Source organism: Zootermopsis nevadensis, unplaced genomic scaffold, assembly GCF_977971745.1.
Source record: "Zootermopsis nevadensis isolate Lab colony 2312 unplaced genomic scaffold, Znev_1.0 Znev_ptg000020l, whole genome shotgun sequence".
Classification (NCBI taxonomy): domain Eukaryota; kingdom Metazoa; phylum Arthropoda; class Insecta; order Blattodea; family Termopsidae; genus Zootermopsis; species Zootermopsis nevadensis.
The window spans coordinates 16,837,012-16,859,515 of NW_028259152.1; the positions used below are offsets into that span (position 1 = coordinate 16,837,012).

The window sequence follows — 22,504 nt, forward strand, 5'->3', positions numbered from 1 at the left end:
CTGCTACTGGAAGAAAGCAGAGAGTAGCCGCGCGGCCTGAGGCATCATGCTTCGGACCAGCGATACAGAATGCGCGCTGGTTCGGGTCTCGGGGGAGAAGAAATTCTCTCATGAGCTTTCGACCGGTGCCAACCCAGCATCGTGAGGAAATTGGGGAGCTACAATGGGTAGCGTAATCCGGTCATGAAAACTAGCAATGGCTGGGGGTTCATCGTGCTGACCACACGTCACCCTATATCTGGTTGGATGATCGTTCACCTCTGCTTATGCATGTGAATGTGAGGCCAGTAGTCAAGCTAGTCGGCTTTGGCTCTATGGAGCTGTTACGCCACGGATTTATTTATTTTATTTACATATTTATTGACAAGATGATAGTATAGACTAACTGTGTGATACCTGTTTTGAATTTTGACTGTCTATGGATGAGTCTGAAGGTTTTCTGTCCAGTGTTCCTTTATTTTCTTGTACAGACTGTTCATGAACATGTTCTGCAGAACTTTCTTCAGAACTACCTTCAATAGGACCTTTTTCTTTAACCATATCTTCTGTAAGAACTTCTTCTTTAGTACTGCCATTTACTGGTACCTTTTCTTCAGCTTTATTCGCTGTAGTATCGTCTTCAGCTTGAACCCGTTTTTCTACAAAACAAAGATCAACTGATAGACATACATCATATCTTTTGATGGATCTTCATAATAAATATAAAATAAGTATTTGACATTAAAATTCAGTAGGGCACCACATTAGGTAAAAGAAAATATGAAATGTAGCCTATTTTTGATGATGGATACTAAAGTTACTCCCCACAGGAAGGGTTGTATTACAAACTGCATTACACATTAAAAGTATCAGTAGTAGCAGTAATAATATTCAATTATTTATTATTAGTGCTCTGCATCAACAGCCAGAAGGCCAATTACAGATACAGCACAAGAGAAGAACACGATCATAAATTTGACAAAACAAACAAAGAGTACCAGGGGCGTGATGCTGACCACTCACCCCCATCTACTGCCGAGGTCAAGGATGAGTACGAGCTATACTACATCTCCCCCAAAGCGACTTACATGGCGTGTAATGGGAGTGCTTCACTTTACTTTTACAGATCATCAAGAAATTACATGAGTGTTAAAACTTCAATCATGAGGGCAGAGCACCTGCCAAGATCACATCACCAGACAAAACAAAAGGCAGAGAGAAAAAATAATGCATTTGCAAGAACTTATAAATATAAGTAACCTTACTAAAAGTAAATTAAAGTTTGTCCCGCTACGTGCCATACAGGCGCTTGGGGTGAGTGGAGGTATAGCTCCTCTTTCTCGACCTCGGCACTAGATGGGGGTAAGTGGTGAGCATCATGCCCCGGCCACGGTTTACTCCCAGGAACCCGGTACCCATTGTAGAGGCTGAGTGGGCCCCAGAGCCGGTCTGGACGCAGAGACTAGAGGAAAAATCCTCTGCCGTCGGGGATCGAACTCCAGTCGTCCAGCCCGTAGCTAGTCACTATACTGACTGAGCTAAAATTAACATTCTTTATTATATATTTCAGTGTTCCCAAGCTGATACATAGACCACTTATATAATTTTTCTATCACAGCTAGAAAAATTTACCATCTTAAAATGAATCCTCTGCAAAGTATACAAATTTTCAAAGGCATTCTTTGCACCACATCCGTTGAACATTACAGAATACAGATAACAATAATGTTGATAAAAAACTGATATAGTACTAACAAAGAATTCTGTTGCATAACACGGTGTTGACATTTACAAGACAATGGAAACAATCAATAGTTACAGGTCATTAGCTAATTTCAATTTCTGATTACACATGGCAGTAATTTAAAGTCAGCTACATGTCACATTTTAACAATGCACAAAGCTTCTAGAGAAAATTTCCACTGTATTGTTACAACTTATTGAGTAGCCATGGTGGTTAAGGCATCATGCACCAATAAGCCGGAAACCACATGACAGCATGGAGGATACAGTTTTAATTAGATATACTTTATAATAATATTGTAATAACTATTATATGTACATGCTAGTTAATAAATATCATAATTTACCAGATTCAATTTTGATATCTGAACTAATAGCTCAAGAAGAACATGATTTTCTCAGCTGAAAGATGTAATGAACCATAAAGTGTTCTTCATTTATTATAATATGTAAAGAACACCTAAACATCAGTTATGGTCAACACAAACTATTTCAGAATCAGAAGGAAATGAAAAACAAAAATGGTGCTCATTTTAAAATATTAACTAGGTATAATAAAATATACACATAAATTTAACATCAGTTAAAATTTGAAGACTTGCATAAATTAGTCTTTGCAATGGCAGTGGTCTACAGGCCACAGTTTTCAGAAACACTGAAGTACACTACAATCGCAATCTTATATTTTTAAATTCCTGCACATGTATTACGTATTTACCTGTGATGATGTTATCAGGAGTTTTGTTGGGAAATGGATGACTGATTTCAGATTTTTGTTCCCCTTTGTGTCTTGGAGCGGGAACAGGCATTTTTGTCCTTGAGACCTGACGATAAATCCAACGATTAAATAATTTGCACAAAGAAAGAGAAAGGAAAATCTAGAAACAGGAGCTGATCCTTCAGTCTTTTGCTTCCCCGCACCTTTCGGACCCTGTGCTACTGCCATTTTCAACATTGAACTTGCGCACACAACTTCACGTCGCTAAGTTATAAAAAAAGCTGCATTAGTGTTGTGCTGAAAGTATCAGGTATTCCCCATCCAACATAAACTAACATGAAATTCAAACACGGCCCACCATTTTGAGGTTGGGTGGCCTGCACTGAGAACAAAGAACCTACAAACAATATGGAGGCAGAAAGAAATGAAACAGGCCAAATAAACTACCATTCCTATCAATACTGTCTCAACTATATTAAAATAACAATTTAACTAACCTAAGATAATGTACATTGATAATAACAGTCTTGAATATGAGAATTATGAAAAATAACATAACCTTACATAACCAATGTTAGGAGGGAAACATGAATAAAGTACTTTTGAGAGCTGCCATTTTCATAGTGGTTGTCAATTGTGGTCTTCTGGGTTGTAATGCCACACAGTCTTGCAAGCGGTTAACATACAGCCTCCATATTCAGGGCAGCACCCCAAAGACCATAACTGAAATGTTAACTGCAGTAAAAACCTTACCTTATCTGCTATTCTGTGCTGGATGTAACTTTTGATAAGACTGAGAGAACAACTGAGTTGGTACCAACACTGGAGAATTCCAAACCCAATTATGGCTTCACAGCTTCTAGTCCCTGTTAATGGGACAGTACCGTGAATCTTGTTTTGTGGGGATATGAGCAGTTCTGAGAACTGAAAGGTACCACTGGCCACTGTTTCACTTGCATCATCAACTGCCATATGGACCTCAACAACACAGTCTTCCTACAAATGTAAATAAGAATATGTTGAATCACAATCACAGACTGAGAAGTAATCAAATCTGCCTCAATTATTCCACGCAGATGAATTCTGTTTCCTAAAATATGTGTAATTTATGTATCATTTGTGTGTTTGTGTTTCACATTGTAAATCTTTACCACTGTGTCATCTAACTATTATAACAGATTAAATTTCAGATTAATGTTATTTATCACATCAATACGCAAAGGAACACAAAATAAAGGCTTATAACTCCATTGCATACTCAAACTATGACTTGTATGCATACATAAAGAAGTTCATTTCAGTATATATTATCATCAGTGCTTTCACATATGAAACTTTAACGCAGCATTAACATTCACATCATTCATAGGAGAAAATTTTACCTGGAACAGATTTCACCTAACTGATAATAACTGAAATAATGCTACTTGTCAGTTGTCATTCAGTAGTCCACCTGCATTCATTAAAGATTAAACCTTTAAAGCCCACCGGTAACATTTCGTATCAACTGCTTTCAAAATAAGTGACTATGCATTTTATATTAACGGGTTTTATATGATTCTCAATGTTAACAGGGATTAATTTCCTAAACAGTATTAACCATTTGATCTTTGTAATGGAGAAATGTTGTGTGTTTTCTTTGAGGTACAAACTGAATTCATAATTACTATTTAGAAGAGCACTGGCTTCAAAGGGCTAATTCTGGCCCTCATCCATAGTTGCACAGTATCCTGTGTACACAGCACATCAAAATACAACAAATTTGCCCACAGTTTCTCTTACCTTTTTCAAATATTCAAGAAATTCATCATTTACAGTGACCCTATGAACAGAGGAACTGTCAAATTCAACATTTGTTACAGCTGCCTTCACTGGTGTATATGCCACATCTTGATCATAAAATACCCAGGTTACAAACAAACTTGGGGGATCCTTCTCCAGATAAACAGCATCATGAGGCTGAAATATTAAAAATTGTTAAGAATCCCACGTTATAAATAACAGTAATTGCTAGTACTTGAGAAAGTACGATAGCCTGCTTGGCCAAGGAAAGATAATTTTGAGAGATGGAACTTCAAATAAGTAATTTATATGTACAGACCAAAAGCATAACTTTTGTAAAGTGTGAGGTTGTTCATGAAAACTAAAATACATCTGATAATGAAAACTGAAAATTTAAACATTGTTTTTTAGTATAAATTTCATCAAGTTCAATGGGAGAAAAAATCCACCAGTTACTTGTAATTTCACAAAAGAACATTTCTTCCAAAGCAATCGATTGTTATTATCAAACGTTTCGTACAAATTCCATTTCTGTATGTTCATACTGTTTCTTGTAAATAAAATTATGTATTATGAAGCACACAAATGTGTATTTGGAACTGCACTAGGAAAATAATGTTATAATCAAACTAAAATTTTTAAAAAATATACCAAAATGCTTTTTTTTTTACTGTGAAAGGTTGTTAGCCTTACGCCCAACCCCCAACCTGGAGGACCAGTGTATCACTCTTAGTCTATCGCATCTCCTTAGACCTGTCCGGCTTGGGTGACCCTACCATGAGCCGAATCTCCGGCCGGCATACCCTTAGGGTCATTTGAGCACGCGATCCTCCTCACCCGGCATATTGCCTTCGACAAGGTGGTGATAACTTCGAGAAGGCTTAGTTCAGATAACATATACATTAATTAAACAGCTACCAACAGATTTAATAACTGTACCATTAACATTTGGAAAACTGGAATGAAATATCTAGTTATTTTCACATCATCTGCAAGACCAAAATATCTCACCTGATCCACAAGCCGTGATAGTGCTTCAGGAGAGAGATGTAAATGATCCACATGGATTTCAAAGAGGCCCTCTCCCATTCCTACTGTAAGCTGACGAGTATCATGAGCTGTGTGAACCAGATTAGATGTTTCCAAGTGGTTCTGAAGCTTACTGATGTTTGCTGTGTGCATTTGTAATAACTTGGACATTTCATCCATTTCTTTTGTTTTATCATCCTCACTTTGATTCAACTGCTGGGCAAGACTTGCTACCTGCAGGGAATAGATATTTGCTCTCAAAACATCTTGATTTTTGTCGATGACTTTAACATGCAATACGATGGTATCTTGATAACATACAGTACTTAGAAGTCTCTTTAAATATTTCCAACAAAAATTAAGCTTCTGAATTTTAATTCTGCTTAGACTTTAATCTGGTGTATCAATAACTCACCACACAAGGAAATGTTACACAAAACAAAATGTAATAAATATGATACAATTGTAAATTAGTTCTGAATCATGGCTTGTGAGAAAAAGGTAATGTTAAGACCAATGAAAAGATTAACTGACTAACAAATGAAGAAATTAATCAGCAGTCACATATCCTAAATATGGAAAAAATAAGGAATTAAGTAAATATTTAAAAATGAAGGAAAAATGGTACCTTGTCTCAACAAAATGAGCAACAACTGATTCCCAAAATTTATCTTCAATTCAGGCCAAAAGGCTATAGAAACATATGAATATCGCATGACAAATTGTTATGAAGTTGGAACAGACTTAAGTAGAAGAATAATTAATTTCTGGACACCCAGGACATGCGTACAGAAAGTGAAAGGAGAGAAGCCAGTACCTCCTTTTTGTACGTGCTATTCAGATTGTACTGGACTCGAAGTAATTCACGACATTTTTCCAGTTCACGACACATATCAAGTTGATCAGCAGCTGCAATCCTGTTCTCACCACAGAGTGCAGCCATCGTATTCACCTCATCATTTGTCCATAAAACAAGGTCTGGAATCTTTAACCTTTCTAAAATATCACTGGACTGGCAACCTTCTTCTGAAATTGAGTTAAATTTCTCCTGAAAAAAAAAACAACTTACAATGGATTCTTACAGTAAAATAACTATTTAACTGACCAACAGGTAAGAATCTAATGTTATCAATTTTCATTGATGCTAGCAGAAATAATAGTGAGAACTTCAGATACAACAGAAGAAAAAAAAATGTGCTTCAGTCCATCAAAAACCATATAAGTAGTTCCAAAGTTAAGTTGCATTATTTTGCACAGTCCGTCATTAGTGACCATTTTACAAATAATGCACCAATTTTTTTATTATTACATAGAAAACTCACCTCGTCCACATATAATACAATTAAATTTTCTCACACAACACAATTTTTATTAATGCAGTACTCTTTAAGAAACATCACAATAACCATGAAATTACTGTACCAAAAAGCAGCAATGACTAAACCTTGGCCCATGAAATGGATGTGAGAGTTCTCGTTCATTGTACTCAGTTTCCAAAATAATATTCATGGTTTAATGTAAGTCTTAGTGTTGATTTTTAATGACACTATCAAATTAACCAACTTAATCACATAATACTGACTATACTTACCATCACATTTCCTGGCAATTGCAACTCATGTGGTAACACAATGCAACCATTTTTAGAATTGATAGTAATCTCATCCCTACTGGCCATCAAAATTGCATCTACCATGTGAAGACCACTAGATTCTTGTTTGTCAGATACATGTAATGACTCTTCACATTTTTGAGAAGAGTTCAAAGATGGAGAGGAAACTTGTGAACATGCACAGAAATCTTCAAACACTCCAGGAGCTCGATCACATGTACAGTAGTTGACATCTTTTCTTTGCAGACTTTTTTCTCGGGTGGACACCTTGGTTGACATGTGAAACCCTTTATTTATTACTGACGACGCAGATGATTTTCTGTCATAACGTGATGTCCGAGACGTCTGATTGTCAGCCGACATATCAGGCATAGACTCACTTGCACTGGCAGTATCCAAAGCTTGTTGTTTCTTGTAATTCATCCTGTTTGAAGAGATACTTAAGTCTTCAGTAAATGAGGCACTAGAAGACACTGGCCAACTCTTCGTAGGTTTAGACGTCAATCTTTCATGAAGATTCAGAGCAAGCTGGCTTTCTTCTAGTGTTGGAATGCGTGGCGGAGACTGTGACAGTAACACAGACAGGGCAGGTGGTGGGATATAAAAAGTGACATCTCTCCTTGAATCCTAAGTAGAAGGAATACAAGAACTAAGGTGGTAGACTTGCAGAACACAAAAAGTGGCTCTGAAACTGTGAATGAGGAAAGGAGTCGAAGCTCAAGAGCAATGCTGACAGTGTAATAAAAAAAGCAATTATTATTATTATTATTTAGTGTTCTGTCTGAGGACAGGTCCATATGAACAGGATCCTTCCATCCTTTTCTCGGACTGGGACCTGTTCATATACGTTCTTGGCAGATGATCCAGAAGTGGTTTGCCATTGCCTTCTTCTGTGTGTGAATGGAGTAATTGTTGGGATGCCACGGAGGAAAACTCCGTGTTGCCTAGACCATGGCCTTGCCCAACACAAGTTATAAATTCGGGCACCGCCGGGAATCGAACCCGAGACCCCAGGATTACAAGGCCAGTGTTCTAACCGCTAGACAACAATTTCTCATTTTTCAATATTCATACTGTGTACATACTACACACCTATTACCCCTGATTACCACATGACACATATCAATAGCTGACAAGGTAAGTATCATGGGGAAAAAAATCAGTAAGCTAAATAAAAACAAAGAAAAAGGAAATAGAAAAAATGCTAAAGTTGCTTCGCATTTCTAATAATTATGGTTGCCAAAACAAAACAGAAAAAAAGGAGTTTTCACAAGATACCACCCTCTCAGGCATTATGAAACATCCTGTGCAATCAAAAATGTTATTCTGACCAAATAGACATCAGTTTATATGACAGTGGTACATACATGTACCACTCTCTTTAACCTCCAATCAACTTGCATTAAAACTTTTACATGTATTTACGCACATTGGTTTTAAAAATAAACAGAACTTATTTTCCTATACAACATCAATCAACCTGTCTTTATAACTGAAACATTGTGTGCTTTTTTTAAAAGAGGAACCTGATTTTTTGAAACCATGTACATAATATTTGTCCTGTACACGGTTACAGAATATATACTGCTGTGCGTATAAAGAGGCCAGGTGACACAGGCAGGTACCAACTTACTTGAGTGTGCATATTAACATGCAATGCAAGGAACAAAGAAGTCAATGCTTTTGTTCGCGTTTCCAAATTTGATTGTTTAGTGGTGCTTTGTTCATAGTACCATATCCAACCTAAGCTAGAAAGTAACACACTGTAAGAAAAAAAATAATCTTTCAGAATGCATTTATAGCAAATAGTTTTCTTCTCTTTCAGGAAATGATGCAAGAAGCTATCATTAGTAATTCCTTGGTACATTTAGGTCATTTGCAACTCACTGTCTTGCTAAAAATCACAAGTGCGCTGCTAAAAACGCCTGGACTGGGAAGAAATCAGAAGCAGAACTGTTGGCAGTGAAAGGGTTAATGAATACTTTATATTACATTAAACAAATTTCAGAAGTTACTGAATGATCTGTGTCAACAGATGATTCAGTCCAAACTCCCAGATGATACGAGAGTGAATATGGAGTAGCGGTGAAACGATACTGACATAAAAACCTTTCCCGGCATTACTTTGTCCACCACAAATCCACATACCTGAGAACAAACCCAGACCTCCACAATAAGAACCTGGCATCTATCCTCATGAGCTACAGCATAGCCATGCAATATCATAATCATATATGTGCTGCGTTAGGTATAACATTTTTGAAGTGCATGCGCCTTGCTTGTAAGAAGTTACAGAATTACCTGCTGAAGTGTTTGCAGCCGCCTCTCGGTCTCAGAAAGTCGAGCCTGTAAATCCTGCAATTTGACTAGCAACTGACTATGGGCAACTTTCAGCGCTGCCATTTGCGTCCTCTCTTCTTCAAGACTTTGAAGAACGTGCGTACGATCAATCAGTTCTTTGGCCAATGTGGCTTCGAGCTGTGCCACCTGCCATTTTCAGGAAAACATATATTTTATTATTTGATTCATGCATTATAAGAATGGACTACAATTTAACTACACATCATTATCTATAAATAACAAATTTTCAAAACATATGAAAATCTAGACAAATCTGTAATGTTGTCACGGCATGTTATCAACCTGATAAACTCGATGTCAGACATGTGCTAACCATCCACAGAGGAGGCAGCCCAGTTCCAAAATTCATTAGATACGATGAACTCAGAGCAATACATGTGAGCTTAACAGTAATCTAACAGGAAATACTGTGCAACCCCAACCCGGAAGAAAATAAGGACAACTGGTTCTCAGCTGGGAATAAAATCAAGTACCTTCAAAATGTAAGTCATGAGTCATGTCATTACTATGCCAGTCTGCTTCGTAGCCTTTTACTAACTGTAAATATGAGGATATAACTGTCGAAATTCAATTCAGATCAGAATTTTTAACACACTGCATACTTTATATTTTGTTCAACAAAAAATATCATAATTTGAAAAGCTTATAGCATGATGACAGTGTCAGGTGCACATTAAGAATAAAACTCCATAAAATGTTTAAAAAAATCGAAAAAAAATGAAAATGTATTATATCTGTATATCATTCCCTAGAGTTTAATTTTAAAAAAATCGTATTTTTTTATAATAAATACTCAAGAGTGTTGACTAACAAAAATGGATAACTCACATGAAGAAATATTAGTTTCTGGTACAAGAAGTCTTAGCTTTGTGCCTCTTTAGAGCATCTATTGTTCACATCATTTTCTGGTTAAATAAATTAAATTTGTTTCATTACTAATTTTACTAACACACTTTTATTTTAATACTTCTTTATATCCATTTACATTTTAATTCCAAAATAATGTTTTTCCTTCATTTCACTACAAACAAGTATGGTCCTGACAGTTTTTCAGAACACATTTCCCAGAAAATATCGCTTTCCCCACATTACTTCATGACTTTAAGAACCTAAATAATAAATTCCTTGTGCCATAAGTGAATATTATATGAAATATAAGCTTTGAAAAGACATTTCATCTGCTTCTTCATTAAATGCACCCCATTAATCTTTGTAATAGGACACCAGTCAACAAACCTAGGCTGCCACAGCGAGAAGACGATGACTAACGGCCCCATTCAATATAAACAAATGAAAGTAACAATTTCAAGATAATTCCTCTCAAATAATAAGCAAGTCACTACCTGGATATGTAGAGCACTCTCTTTGTCAGCAGAATATGAGTGTTCTGGTTCAGGCATCTTCTGATGCATCTCATTTAGAGTCCCTAATAAACTGCTCTTTTCCTTCAGTTCTTTTCCTAAAGCTGCCTCCAACTGTGCCACCTGTGAATAAATCACATTACATTCTATTACAGGTATCTGTGCACTCGTAGACTTTATCTTATGCAAGCATTAGAGCATTTCATACGAACTACTCTATTTTCAAAAGCAACTACATATTGCCTATCAGAATGCAATAACTCACTAACAAGACACAATAAAATATGGTAAGTAACATTTTGTGGGAATCATATATAAGTTATCTTGACCAGTAGCCTCATAAATAAGGTTCCTAAATACGAGCCACATGCAAAATCAAAATAAAGAAAAATTCTTATAGTGTTGATAACGAAACACGTGCACAAGCTGACATGATCCGTCGACTGCACGCACGTACGCAACAGTTGGTTTGACTTCTTCATGTGTTACATCAAGCAAAGTCCCATATAAGCTGACACATTTATTTTAGATGCGGGTGCAACAAATTATGAGTACCAGGTACAGTCCACAGACCAGGAGAAAATCCCTGCTAGGAATTCGATATACGCGCATGCGCAAGATTTCGCGGTGAGTGACGACCCATCCTAAAGGCATTCGTTCCACAACCACTGAACGAACAACAGACGACAGGCTTTCACGTGTTCTAATGGGTACAGCTTTAAGATTACCTCACAGACGCACAGTGATTTAATCTAGAATATTATCGCAACACCCGCAGAACACATTAGACGTGCACTCACTACACGCTACTCTTAACGGCTTGATGTTTTCAGTCTGTGTGTAGTAGCGTAAAACTCTAATGTATCACACTTCCCACCAATAGCAGCCCTCTAGTCCAGCTGATAAGTAACATTCCTCCCGCACCGCACCAGAAACAACTTCCCCTTGCAGGGATTTTCTCGTCATCTGTGGACAGTAGGCAGCATTTATAGGCGCACAGAAAACAGTGGACATAACTTCTGCTCTAGGTAGTGCCTGGTTTTGGGTATATGAGGTTATGTGTGAGAAAATCAGCACTGTAAATTGCAAACTTTGACCAGATGCTATACACCAATTGTAATATTATTCACTGACATTTCCACAAGGAAAGATCATCTTTCGGCAAAGCCTTCTCAATCCTTCTCTCTCCCAGATTATTCTCTTTTTCATTATCTGTCATCTGATCTCTCCACCTGTCCTTGATCTTCTCATTGTTCATTTATTTGATACCTTCAGTTCTGACCCTCCCTAAGAAATCTTACTGTCACCCACATGCAACACTTGGCCAAGACCTTATGGCCTTATTTTACACACAATTTCTTGCAGAAAATAAGATAATATTTGAAGATTTCTGTCTTCTGGGTTATTGCGCTGTGTAGTCTGGTCGATGTTAACCAACGTTTCAGAGGTCATACTGCCTCCGTCATCAGGGTTGGTTAACATTGACCAGACTACACAGCGCAATAACCCAGAAGACAGAAATCTTCATACTCACCGCTGTGAGAACCTCAAGTCTTACAAGATAATATTTATATTTTGAATATAAATAAATGCCACTTTTATTTGTCCTCAACATCCACCTGAAGTCACAGAGCCTTCTCCTGTCTAACACAGAACTGCAAATGAGCTTGATACTGTACCTCCAGCTGTAGTTGTTTTATCTGTTGCATCAACTGGGCTCGTTCACTCTGTTCTTTTGCCAACGTAGTTTCCAACCGCGACACCTAACATACATTAAGAATTACTGCATGAAGATGTGGACAATTATTCTCTCTACATGGCCTTAGATAATCACTTGCAATGCACACAAAATTAAATACTGTTTTCTTATACTACTTGTTTTACGAGCAAGAATATGAAGTGTGAAAAACTCCTATTGGTCGAATCCATTTTTTGTGCAACAACAGGATGTCAGATCACATTATGGCAAAAATTATATTAGTAAAACAATGGCACGGGACAGAACAATGAACTCCGATCACATTAGTCCAAGAACAACGTACGTGATGTGGCAAAAGAAACGCCTCCAAAATGTTAGCGCACTCCAAAGTGTATGCCTTACCAATCTTAAAACTATAATAATGGAGTGGAATAGGATCCTAAAGAAATATGGTTACTTCTTATTTTTTATTTGTAGTGTTCTGTCTGACGACAGGTCCATATGAACAGGATCCTTCCATCCTTTTCTCGGACTGGGACCTGTTCATATACGTTCTTGGCAGATGATCCAGAAGTGGTTTGCCATTGCCTTCTTCTGTGTGTGAATGGAGTAATTGTTGGGATGCCACGGAGGAAAACTCCGTGTTGCCTAGACCACGGCCTCGCCCAACACAAGTTATAAATTCGGGCACCGCAGGGAATCGAACCCGAGACCCCAGGATTACAAGGCCAGCGTTCTAACCGCTAGACCACCGTGGCGGTGGTTACTTCTTACCAACAGAAAAATATTTCTGTCTCATAGATTGTTGTTATAGTACTAGTAAAATGGGGCATTAACAATTTCGTGAATCTGCATTCTAAGAATGTAGCTAGAAAAAAGATTTCTTGACAAGCGAGAAGTCTGAAGTTTGAGTGAAATTAGTTCATACCTGCGAGTGAAGTTCTACCTCCTGTTCTGAACTCTGGATCTGCCTTGATGACATTAGTGCCAAGAGGCGTTCATTGTGCTCCTTCAAGGTAGACCGCTCATTCTGGTAACAGACGTACAAAAGTTATGATCTATGTAATCAAACATCACTAATATTGCAGTATATTATATAAGTTTCTTTAAAAGCACTTTCTACAAATTCCATGATCCAGGATATTCCTTGTGCAGTGGTAGCTTAGTCATTAAGATACCTAACTGCAGATTGGACTCGGTTCAATCCCTTCCAGCAGTCTGAGTGGTATTTTATCACCAGAATGGTGAGAATTGACCTGGTATCCACCCAGCGTCCAATCTAATTGCTGTGAGGAATTTATTACCTAACGAAGAAATGTGTTAGGGTTGCATGACATGAACTGGATTGAACTTGTTCAAGATAGATCCAGTGGTGTGTTTCTTATGAACTCAATGATAAAATGGTAAATTTTTACCAGACAACATGATCCTCTAAGTTCGTTAAAGGAAAAATTTTGTTGGCCAGCTGAATCAATTGCACATTATCGTAACTCAGCTTCATATAAATGAAACTGTTTCCAAGTGTATTCCCAATAGTTCCTGATATAAGAAACTCAGTTTGTACCTGAACGTCTCTAATTTGTTCCTGAAGCTCTCTGACCGACTGGCGATTTGATCCCACTCCTTGGAGTTCCTGCTGCATGTCTGCTACTTTCTGATGTTCATTCATCAGCTGGTGTTTAAGTTCATCTGCAGCACAGTAATCCAAATAAAAGCCAAAATTAATATGTCCAGCTAAAAGTAATTTTAAAACTTGTATGCTATTTTTCAGCATTAAAATTAGAACAACACAAACACGTATCAAGGTTCCTGTTTCCAACAGAATGATGCCACTACATAAAAAGCGCTTATCTTCACAGCACTAGCGCACAATGCATTTTGGTGACTGCCATAAGAACCTCACATGCTACTCTTTGGTTTGTTTCACTGTTAAATTTGGATAATTACTTTACATCAAGACAAGTTATTGGTTACAGTATCCAATGTGCCACATATAGCATTTCAAACATATTTTAGATGATTATTTACAATGGTTACACTAGCAAAACATTAGCCCACATTTTTATAGCCTTATTTTATGTTTATAATAATTATTTAGGTTAAAATGTTGGCCTGTTGCAGAATAACGCATACCCATTCCCAGTTCTATTTGGGCAATGGATACTGAAATTTTAAAAGTAACACTTAATTCAGCTTGGTACATATTCCTTCTTTACACAACAACAAGAAAAAGAGGAAACCACAATTTCATACAAAAGTAATATACGAGGTGCGATCGGAAAGTTTCAAGACTGCGCCTATAAAAACCCGCACACTTATCTCAGGTATTAAATTCATCCATCACCCTCGAAGTAGTTCCCCTGGGAGTGAACACAACGATCCCAGCGCCGCTGCCAAGCCTGGAAGCATCCCTGGAAATCTTTCTTTGTCAGCCTGTCAAGCGCCATCTGCGATTCTGCCTGAATCTCTTCTATCGTCTCAAATCTCCTTCCCTTTAGCTGAATTTTCATCTTTGGGAAGAGGAAGAAGTCACACGGAGCTTAGAAAGGAAGTTGGGGTCGGTTCTTGCAAGATCTTTGAGCTCCTGACAAACGAGAAGTCGATTCTGCTTCTGGTCCTCAGACAGGATGCGTCGCATGTGGAGTTCTTCCTTTAGAATCAGCTGACAGGTCCCATAGCCTATCCCAACAATGTCGCACAAGTCGTTGATGGTACGACGTCGATCTTCGTGAATGGCCTGCCGAATCTTCGTAACATTTTCGGGCGTTGTGCTCGAAGATGGTCGTCCAGAACGCTCGTCATCATCGACAGAGGTTCGGCCATTTTTAAAACGTGAATGCCACACAAAAGTTTGTGCACGACCCATTGCGGACTCCCCAAATGCTTGCTTTAGCATTTCATAGGTTTCCGTAGCCGTTTTGGCGAGTCTTTGGCAAAATTTGATGCACACGCCATTCCGAAATCGCAGGAGGGTCGGTGTAATGCACAACCAAAACGCCCGTAACTAAGAAACAAATGCTAATTCGATGATGCCGGCTGGCACACTGATTCATTATGAATGTAGGCCGCACCCCCTAGCGGCAGAAGCTTGTACTACATCCGGTTCGCCCTCTATTGACACAGTCTTGAAACTTTCCGATCGCACCTCGTACATAAAAAGTGGTTTATAACTTCTTGGACTAGGCAGCAGTATGTGTAGTAAATACAAAAACCTTATGTTGACATTTCAGCTAATTCCTATAATTACAATTACAGAAACACCCCCCACCATTCTCTTGCTGCACAGCCTCCAACTCCTGACGCAAGTGTGCCACTTCCTGTTCCAGAACTTGGTTCTTTGCACTCTGTGCCACCAGATGGGCCGACTGCTGCTGGAGACTGCGTTGCAATCGAATCATCTCCACATTTTCGGCAACCTTCTGTCTCTGGTCTCGCGCCACAGCATTAGCAAGCTCATCCTCCAGCTCACTGATACGAGCACTGCTTTGTTCACGCTGTGTCTCCAAATCCTACAACATGCAAGACTTTGAGGATAACTACGTATGGACATTCGTGGCACAGTCTTCCTCGAAAAGATAGTAGCTACTCAGCTGGTGAATAAATTCCCTTTTATATTGTTTTCAAAAACCATTACTATATTTTTAAAAAAAAATGATTGGCCCTAACCTGAACCTAGTTACATTGGGAAGCCAGGACAGCTCAGTCAGTATAGTGACCAGCTACAGGCTGGACGACTGGAGTTCGATCCCCGACAGGGGCAGAGGATTTTTCCTCTATCCTTTGCGTCCAGACCGGCTCTGGGGTCCTTTCCTGGGGGTAAAGCGCAGCTGGGGCGTGATGCTGACCACTCACCCCATCTAACGCCAAGGTTAAGAACGAGTAGGAGCTATACTTCCATTCCCCCCAAATGACCTACATGCTGTGTAGCGGGATGGCTTTACTTTTTAGTTACTAGTTACATTAAAATGACCAGTCTTACTGAGAAGCAGCAGTGCAAGTGCTGTTGTCCCACCTGCACTACTCTCACATCTATGACACTGTCAGAATTTTTTTAACACTCTGATATATATATCACAATGGAGGACAGCATCAGCGATAATGTGAATCAAAATTACCTGCTCCAAGATGCTAATTTGCTCATGGAGTCTCATAATTTCTTTTGGAAACTCCTGGTTTTGTTCCACAGCAGCAGTATTGCTGCTTGGAATTTCAGCTGACGTATGTTCATCAATAAATCTCTCATGGTCTGGTATTACTTCTGTCCCTAGCGGCTGAGAAGGACTGGCAGCAGTTTTAAAGCGAAGAGTATTGGTCTGTGAGTTTTCCTGGAACATACTAAAATAAACATGAGTTACGGTCAGCACATACAGAATTATCTGCAAGTTGAGACATCACATAACATGCGATGTAAAATGATCAGAGTCTGTGGTGAATAAATTTTTCATACAAAACCTGGGACAACTGACAGTAAAATGAAAGTGGAGATTATTATTCAAGTAAACCAGTAGCACCACCCAGTACAGGTAACTCATGTATGAATTCAAACAAGAAACTTGCTTAATAAAATATTGTATCAGTGGGATTATTAACAAATCATAAGTTCTGGTTTAACTTGATGTTTAGCAATGTATATGCTAAATCCAACTGGTTTTCCATTCACTACTCCAATTCTTACCACACACAACCATGAACACTTAACCCCTGGAAAAGGACCCCCAGTACCCATTTGGCAGGAGGCTGGGTGGGCCCCATCTGGATGCACAGACTACAGAAATTATTTGTCCTTCTAATTATTCTAAATATCTGCCATATTTAGAAATTTTTCAAATAAACATGAGACCTACATTTTATGATGTACACCAACCTTTGGACAATGACCTAATTATGCAAGAATTAACATGTTTTACTTGATTTTTATGTAAAGTAGAAGTTAAAAATCAACATTAAATTTTCATAGCAGATTTTAGAGCAGACTTCCAATGAAATCTGTAGAGCAATTTCAGAAATAAAACATGCAGACGGATGGACACATACTGCCTCCATAACACGCATTTACTTCATGTATGTGAAACTTGTAAATACACTACGTTTTATGTTGTATATGCATTTGACGATATGCAGTATAAGACAGCTTACTTTTGAGAATCATGTGATGGTACAACAGCTGGTATTCTGGAACTCGTGCAGGTCCGAGTATTAGAACGAGCTGGTGAACGTGTCTTTCTCATAAAATTGCAGTGTACGGCAGAATGAAGAGACGTATGTTCCGCAAGCTGGTTACGCAGAACCGTAAGTCGGTCCTGCAGTTGAGTATTATTCTGCTGCAGTTCATGTATTTGCTGCTGTTGGTCCACAACCAAACTTTCCAGACTGCGATCATGACGCTGTGCTGCTGTAGGGATGTCACGCTTCTGTTCTGCTACCAACCGCAGTAGCTTTGTAGCCAGTCTTACAAACACGAAAATTAACTTTACATTAATGTAAATATATTCATGAACAATTACATCCTATCCTCCATAACAACACTGTTTAATACTGTCAATGATGGGACCGGATACATTTAAGCTATCAGGTCATGAAATGATTTGATACACAACTTGAAAATCTCAACTCTACTTTCTGGATACAAAATATGTTCATTTGCTACTCATGAAATGAACTACAGCTCATTATCTTTAAGCAACATATCTGTAAACATAATTAAAAATTCTATCACAATTAATATTTCTTACAAAAACTGATAGTAATGACAATTAGAAAGATATGAAATAAGAACAATATTTTATGTACTTCACTGACCTAGAAACTGATTCCAGATACAAACCTACTGTTCCAAAAGTAACTATTCTATAAATATCACATAACAGGATCAGAAAATATTCTTCCTTGTACTGTGCTATATATTCACCATACTGAAAAACCTATTAGAACACGGTAAATAGAATTTGAAGTGATATTCATACTTTGTATTAAATTGCTGTTTTTTGATAAAATCAATTAATTTGAGTTTCAGGTCAAGTACGAATCACGTCGGATCAATATGAACCAAGTAGAATTTCAGGTTCTCTTGGTAGTGAGTATGAAGATGGCAGTTTTCATAAAGAATATGTTCTTCTATTCTACGTACGTCGCCACGGTGGTCTAGCGGTCAGAACACTAGCCTTGTAAGCCTGGGGTCCCGGGTTCAATTCCCAGTGGTGCTCAAATTTATAACTTGTGTTGGGCAAGGCCGTGGTCTAGGCATCACGGAGTTTTCCTCCGGGGGCTTCCCCGGTTTCTCCATGGCATCCCAACAATTACTCCATTCACACACAGAAGAAGGCAATGGCAAACAACTTCTGGATCATCTGCCAAGAATGTATATGAACAAGCCCCAGTCCGAGAAAAGGATGGAAGGATCCTGTTCATATGGACCTGTCCTCAGACAGAACACTAAATAATAATAAGATGAGGTGGTCTAGCAGTTAGAACGCTGGCCTTGTAATCCTGGGGTCCCGGGTTCAATTCCCAGTGGTGCTCAAATTTATAACTTGTGTTGGGCAAGGCCGTGGTCTAGGCATCACGGAGTTTTCCTCCGGGGGCTTCCCCGGTTTCTCCATGGCATCCCAACAATTACTCCATTCACACACAGAAGAAGGCAATGGCAAACAACTTCTGGATCATCTGCCAAGAATGTATATGAACAGGCCCCAGTCCGAGAAAAGGATGGAAGGATCCTGTTCATATGGACCTGTCCTCAGACAGAACACTAAATAATAATAATAAGATGAGGTGGTCTAGCAGTTAGAACGCTGGCCTTGTAATCCTGGGGTCTCGGGTTCGATTCCCGGCGGTGCCCGAATTTATAACTTGTGTTGGGCAAGGCCGTGGTCTAGGCAACACGGAGTTTTCCTCCGTGGCATCCCAACAATTACTCCATTCACACACAGAAGAAGGCAATGGCAAACCACTTCTGGATCATCTGCCAAGAACGTATATGAACAGGTCCCAGTCCGAGAAAAGGATGGAAGGATCCTGTTCATATGGACCTGTCGTCAGACAGAACACTACAAATAAAAAAATAACAAATTCTACGTACCTCTTTATCGTCTCCTCTTGTTTATTGCACTCTTTCTTAATACGGCTTTTGTCCAACACAAGGTTCATGTAACGGTCCTCCAATTCCTTACGGTCAAGCTTAGATATATATGGGGCAGGCAGTATATCTACAAAAGATTTTACAACTTTGCTTTATTACATATAACGAAGGTGGAATATCTCGGTCAGCAATATGGAAAAACCAGGATGTGAAAACAATGACTTTAATACAAAACTAGCAGTACTTTAAATAAAATTGTGATCACTTACTGTGGCCATTTTAATATCTGATGAAATTGGGGCCTTGTACTTTTCTGTTTTTGGTGCTTCTCTTTAAGTCTGTCTTTGAAACCAAAGAATTGGTTGTATTGAACAGAACTATATGGACATAGTTATGTAAGGTCCCCATATTTTCCTTCTAAAATAACTTTCCTAGTATTATACATGTACTAATACACATCATCAACCTCTGTCAGTAATTTGAATACAGTGGTAATAATTCCTCTGAGCATGCAAATGACTGGCAAAAAATTTACCAGACTCAATTAGTTGAAGCTGAACTGGTTCACCCTCTGAAGCTGTGTTCTTAAGCATAAAATATTTTCTCGCAGTGCTCAAATTTGAAAACATGTCCTGGATAATTTTAGAAAACCAAATGGTTATTTTCTTTATTTAATTTCTACCAGTTTGTACAGCCCTCTGGAAACATAGCTACCAAAGAATGACGCTGACAGCTGAAGTTAAGAATTAGTGGCACTATACCTTCACTCCCCTACATGCCTCGTGGCATCGAGCTTAAATACAAGATCAATGCTACATTACTTAGCACTTTGTATGGTAGTATTATACTCATTACCTCTGTCACCACTTAGTGAAAGAGTTGCCACATTTCTTTGTCTCTCATATGAAGATCCATCCTTTACAGGTACAACATCTCTTTCTGAATCATCAGCCATCTGTAAAGATACAAACACAGCTTGCTTTATTCACCTTACTTGTTTGGTAACTCTTTTAATCACAAATCAGTTTCACAAACTTTAATTTAAAAGCATCAATTGTGGCATTTCAATGTGAAAATTTTCAGTCCAATTACTCATTCTATAGCACAATGGAGACATCTTGTAACAATGAAAATTATATAACCAGAGATGTTAAAAAATGTAAACATCTAAATCAAGAATATGCCTCATGATGGAGGCAGCAAGGACTTCTGAAACGTCGTTAAACTTCTACTAGACTACATGGCGCAACAACCCAGAAGACAGCCATTTTTAATATGATTCGACATGCTCTCACACAACAATTTAAACAAATGGAACCTATATATTTGCCTGAGATTACTCACAATTAACACAGTAACAGCACAAAATGATAATCATTCAGAGATATAAACAGTCACCAACAGAAATTAAAAATAAGGAATTTATTATTCTCATTCATACTGTAGGAGTGTGGAACATATAGCTCAGATCCCTGTATGCTTTCTAGAGTTGGAACAGCACAGTCAGTAAAAAGAATAGATACAATGGGTTTCGACCCCCTACTTGGGCAAGATTTATTTCTTTATCACTACTTTGGGGGATGGGGCTCATCCAGCCTTCTTCACAACAGATAATGTGAACTCTTTAGCAAAAAGTAAACCAGCTAAACTGACAACTCACCTTCATCTAGACTTGAAGTATAATATGAGTAGATCATCATCTCTACGCTGACTATAAACTTTTAGGGCATGGTGATTAGACGATTTTACCCGTAAATGCTTTCAGGCGCACTTCAAAATAAATCACTGAAATTTGGAAACGTCATAGTGCTACAATATTTACCTGAGCGACTTTCAATTAAAATACACAAAATATAACAAATTAAATTCAGGGCGTTGTATGAAACACAGACTGTAAACACACTTACATAAATATATAAAATTTAAGGCATAAATAAGCGAAAACAACATCGAATTCAAACAGGCCACACCATATTTGTTTACAAAGTGCAGTCACGCAGCGGCATAGGTTGGTACTAATCACAATAATGCCAACTTACAAATAACCAGACGTTAGGAACAAGAGACTGAAATTGTGATGGCTCACTGCAGCACAGATACCAAGAAGGAATTATGCATACGAAGAATATAACCCGCTCCTTCTTTGTATACTGTAGAATGTGAGATTACGTTTGTACTGTAAAAGTAGCGCGTCTGCCTGCATTTGTGTTTTATTCTTCCTTTGGTTCACAAAATACAATGCAGTGTAAAAGTCACTTTGAAAATGACCGATTGTGTCGGAATTAGAAAGGGAACAACAGAATCTTCGTAATCTTGCTCTCCCTTGTCCTTTCCATCTTTTCTTCCCTTCTCTCAGTGACGTTACTGAAGCTAGCAGTTATGTTGCGGCCACTGGTTCAATCTATTCAGTTATACTCCTGCCTTTATCTCCTACTTTCATGCCATGCATTGGCTTACAAAATCTCAAAAGTGTTGTCTCTGTCAATTGCAATCTTGGATTTACAAAATGAGCAAAATAAGCCCCACCCATGTCCTATATGAAAGTCGCCCTGATGATGGAGACTGCAAAGACCACTGAAATGTTGGTAAACTTCTACCAGACTACACACTCAACGGCGTAGAAGAAAGACATCTTCAGACTCAATCCTCAAATCCTACTTATTAAAATCCTTTGTTGCTTTTGTATCTACTGAAATCAAATCAAGAAAGATGAGATGTGTTTCAAATGTATTATACACAACAATTTTATGAAAAACATCTCAAGGGAAAATTTGGAGACCTTGGCATTGATATGAGAAATGCTAAAAAAAAAAAATACAGAAATACATTATGTACTGGTGGTTTTTACTGAAAAGGGTAATGAATCCTTTGGGTCCCATAAAAGCAATAAATTATTTGAGGAACTGATTAACATTTTAGAGCCAAGCAGTAACTATGTGTACAATCTGCTTTAACAATCAATAACTGCATTTTGTATTTATGGGTTTTGTTTGATTCTCAGTGTAAACAGGAATTATTTCCATAAAACAGCATTAATCATTTTATCTCTGTAGTGGTGAAGTGTTGTGCTTCATCCTCTGCAGGGATGAATTACATTCTATATATCATTTAGATGAACTTTGGCTTTAAAGAGTTAAATATC

General features: G+C 38.1%; 1 protein-coding gene across 4 annotated transcripts; it reads right to left on the bottom strand.

The window, feature by feature from the left end:
• Positions 1-305: 305 nt before the first annotated feature.
• LOC110826779 (uncharacterized) lies at positions 306-21,373 on the bottom strand. 4 transcript variants are annotated; one of them, XM_022057752.2, is made up of 19 exons: positions 21,270-21,373; positions 21,023-21,147; positions 20,218-20,317; positions 19,363-19,489; positions 17,421-17,732; positions 16,400-16,619; positions 15,553-15,793; positions 13,849-13,973; positions 13,213-13,314; positions 12,265-12,348; positions 10,568-10,708; positions 9,165-9,350; positions 6,843-7,490; positions 6,069-6,299; positions 5,234-5,485; positions 4,223-4,399; positions 3,194-3,436; positions 2,441-2,546; positions 306-638 (listed from the first exon to the last, which is right to left on the bottom strand). In XM_022057752.2, the coding sequence occupies exons 2-19, from the start codon at positions 21,026-21,028 to the stop codon at positions 382-384; spliced, it is 3,558 nt and encodes a 1,185-aa protein (XP_021913444.2). In that variant the 5' UTR covers positions 21,029-21,147; positions 21,270-21,373; the 3' UTR covers positions 306-381. The 4 variants fall into 4 exon arrangements, with proteins under 4 accessions (XP_021913444.2, XP_021913443.2, XP_021913445.2 ...); XM_022057751.2 differs by having other exon boundaries at positions 21,023-21,359; XM_022057753.2 differs by having other exon boundaries at positions 6,843-7,427; positions 21,023-21,358.
• Positions 21,374-22,504: the final 1,131 nt, after the last annotated feature.

What these genes read in the sequence shown, in the direction of transcription:
- LOC110826779 (XM_022057752.2), bottom strand. An exon ending in TTCACTAAGTGGTGACAGAG is followed by an intron (nt 19,490 to 20,217) that starts GTAATGAGTATA and finishes AATCTTTTGTAG; the next exon opens with ATATACTGCCTGCCCCATAT. An exon ending in TATCACGGCTTGTGGATCAG is followed by an intron (nt 4,400 to 5,233) that starts GTGAGATATTTT and finishes TTAATATTTCAG; the next exon opens with CCTCATGATGCTGTTTATCT.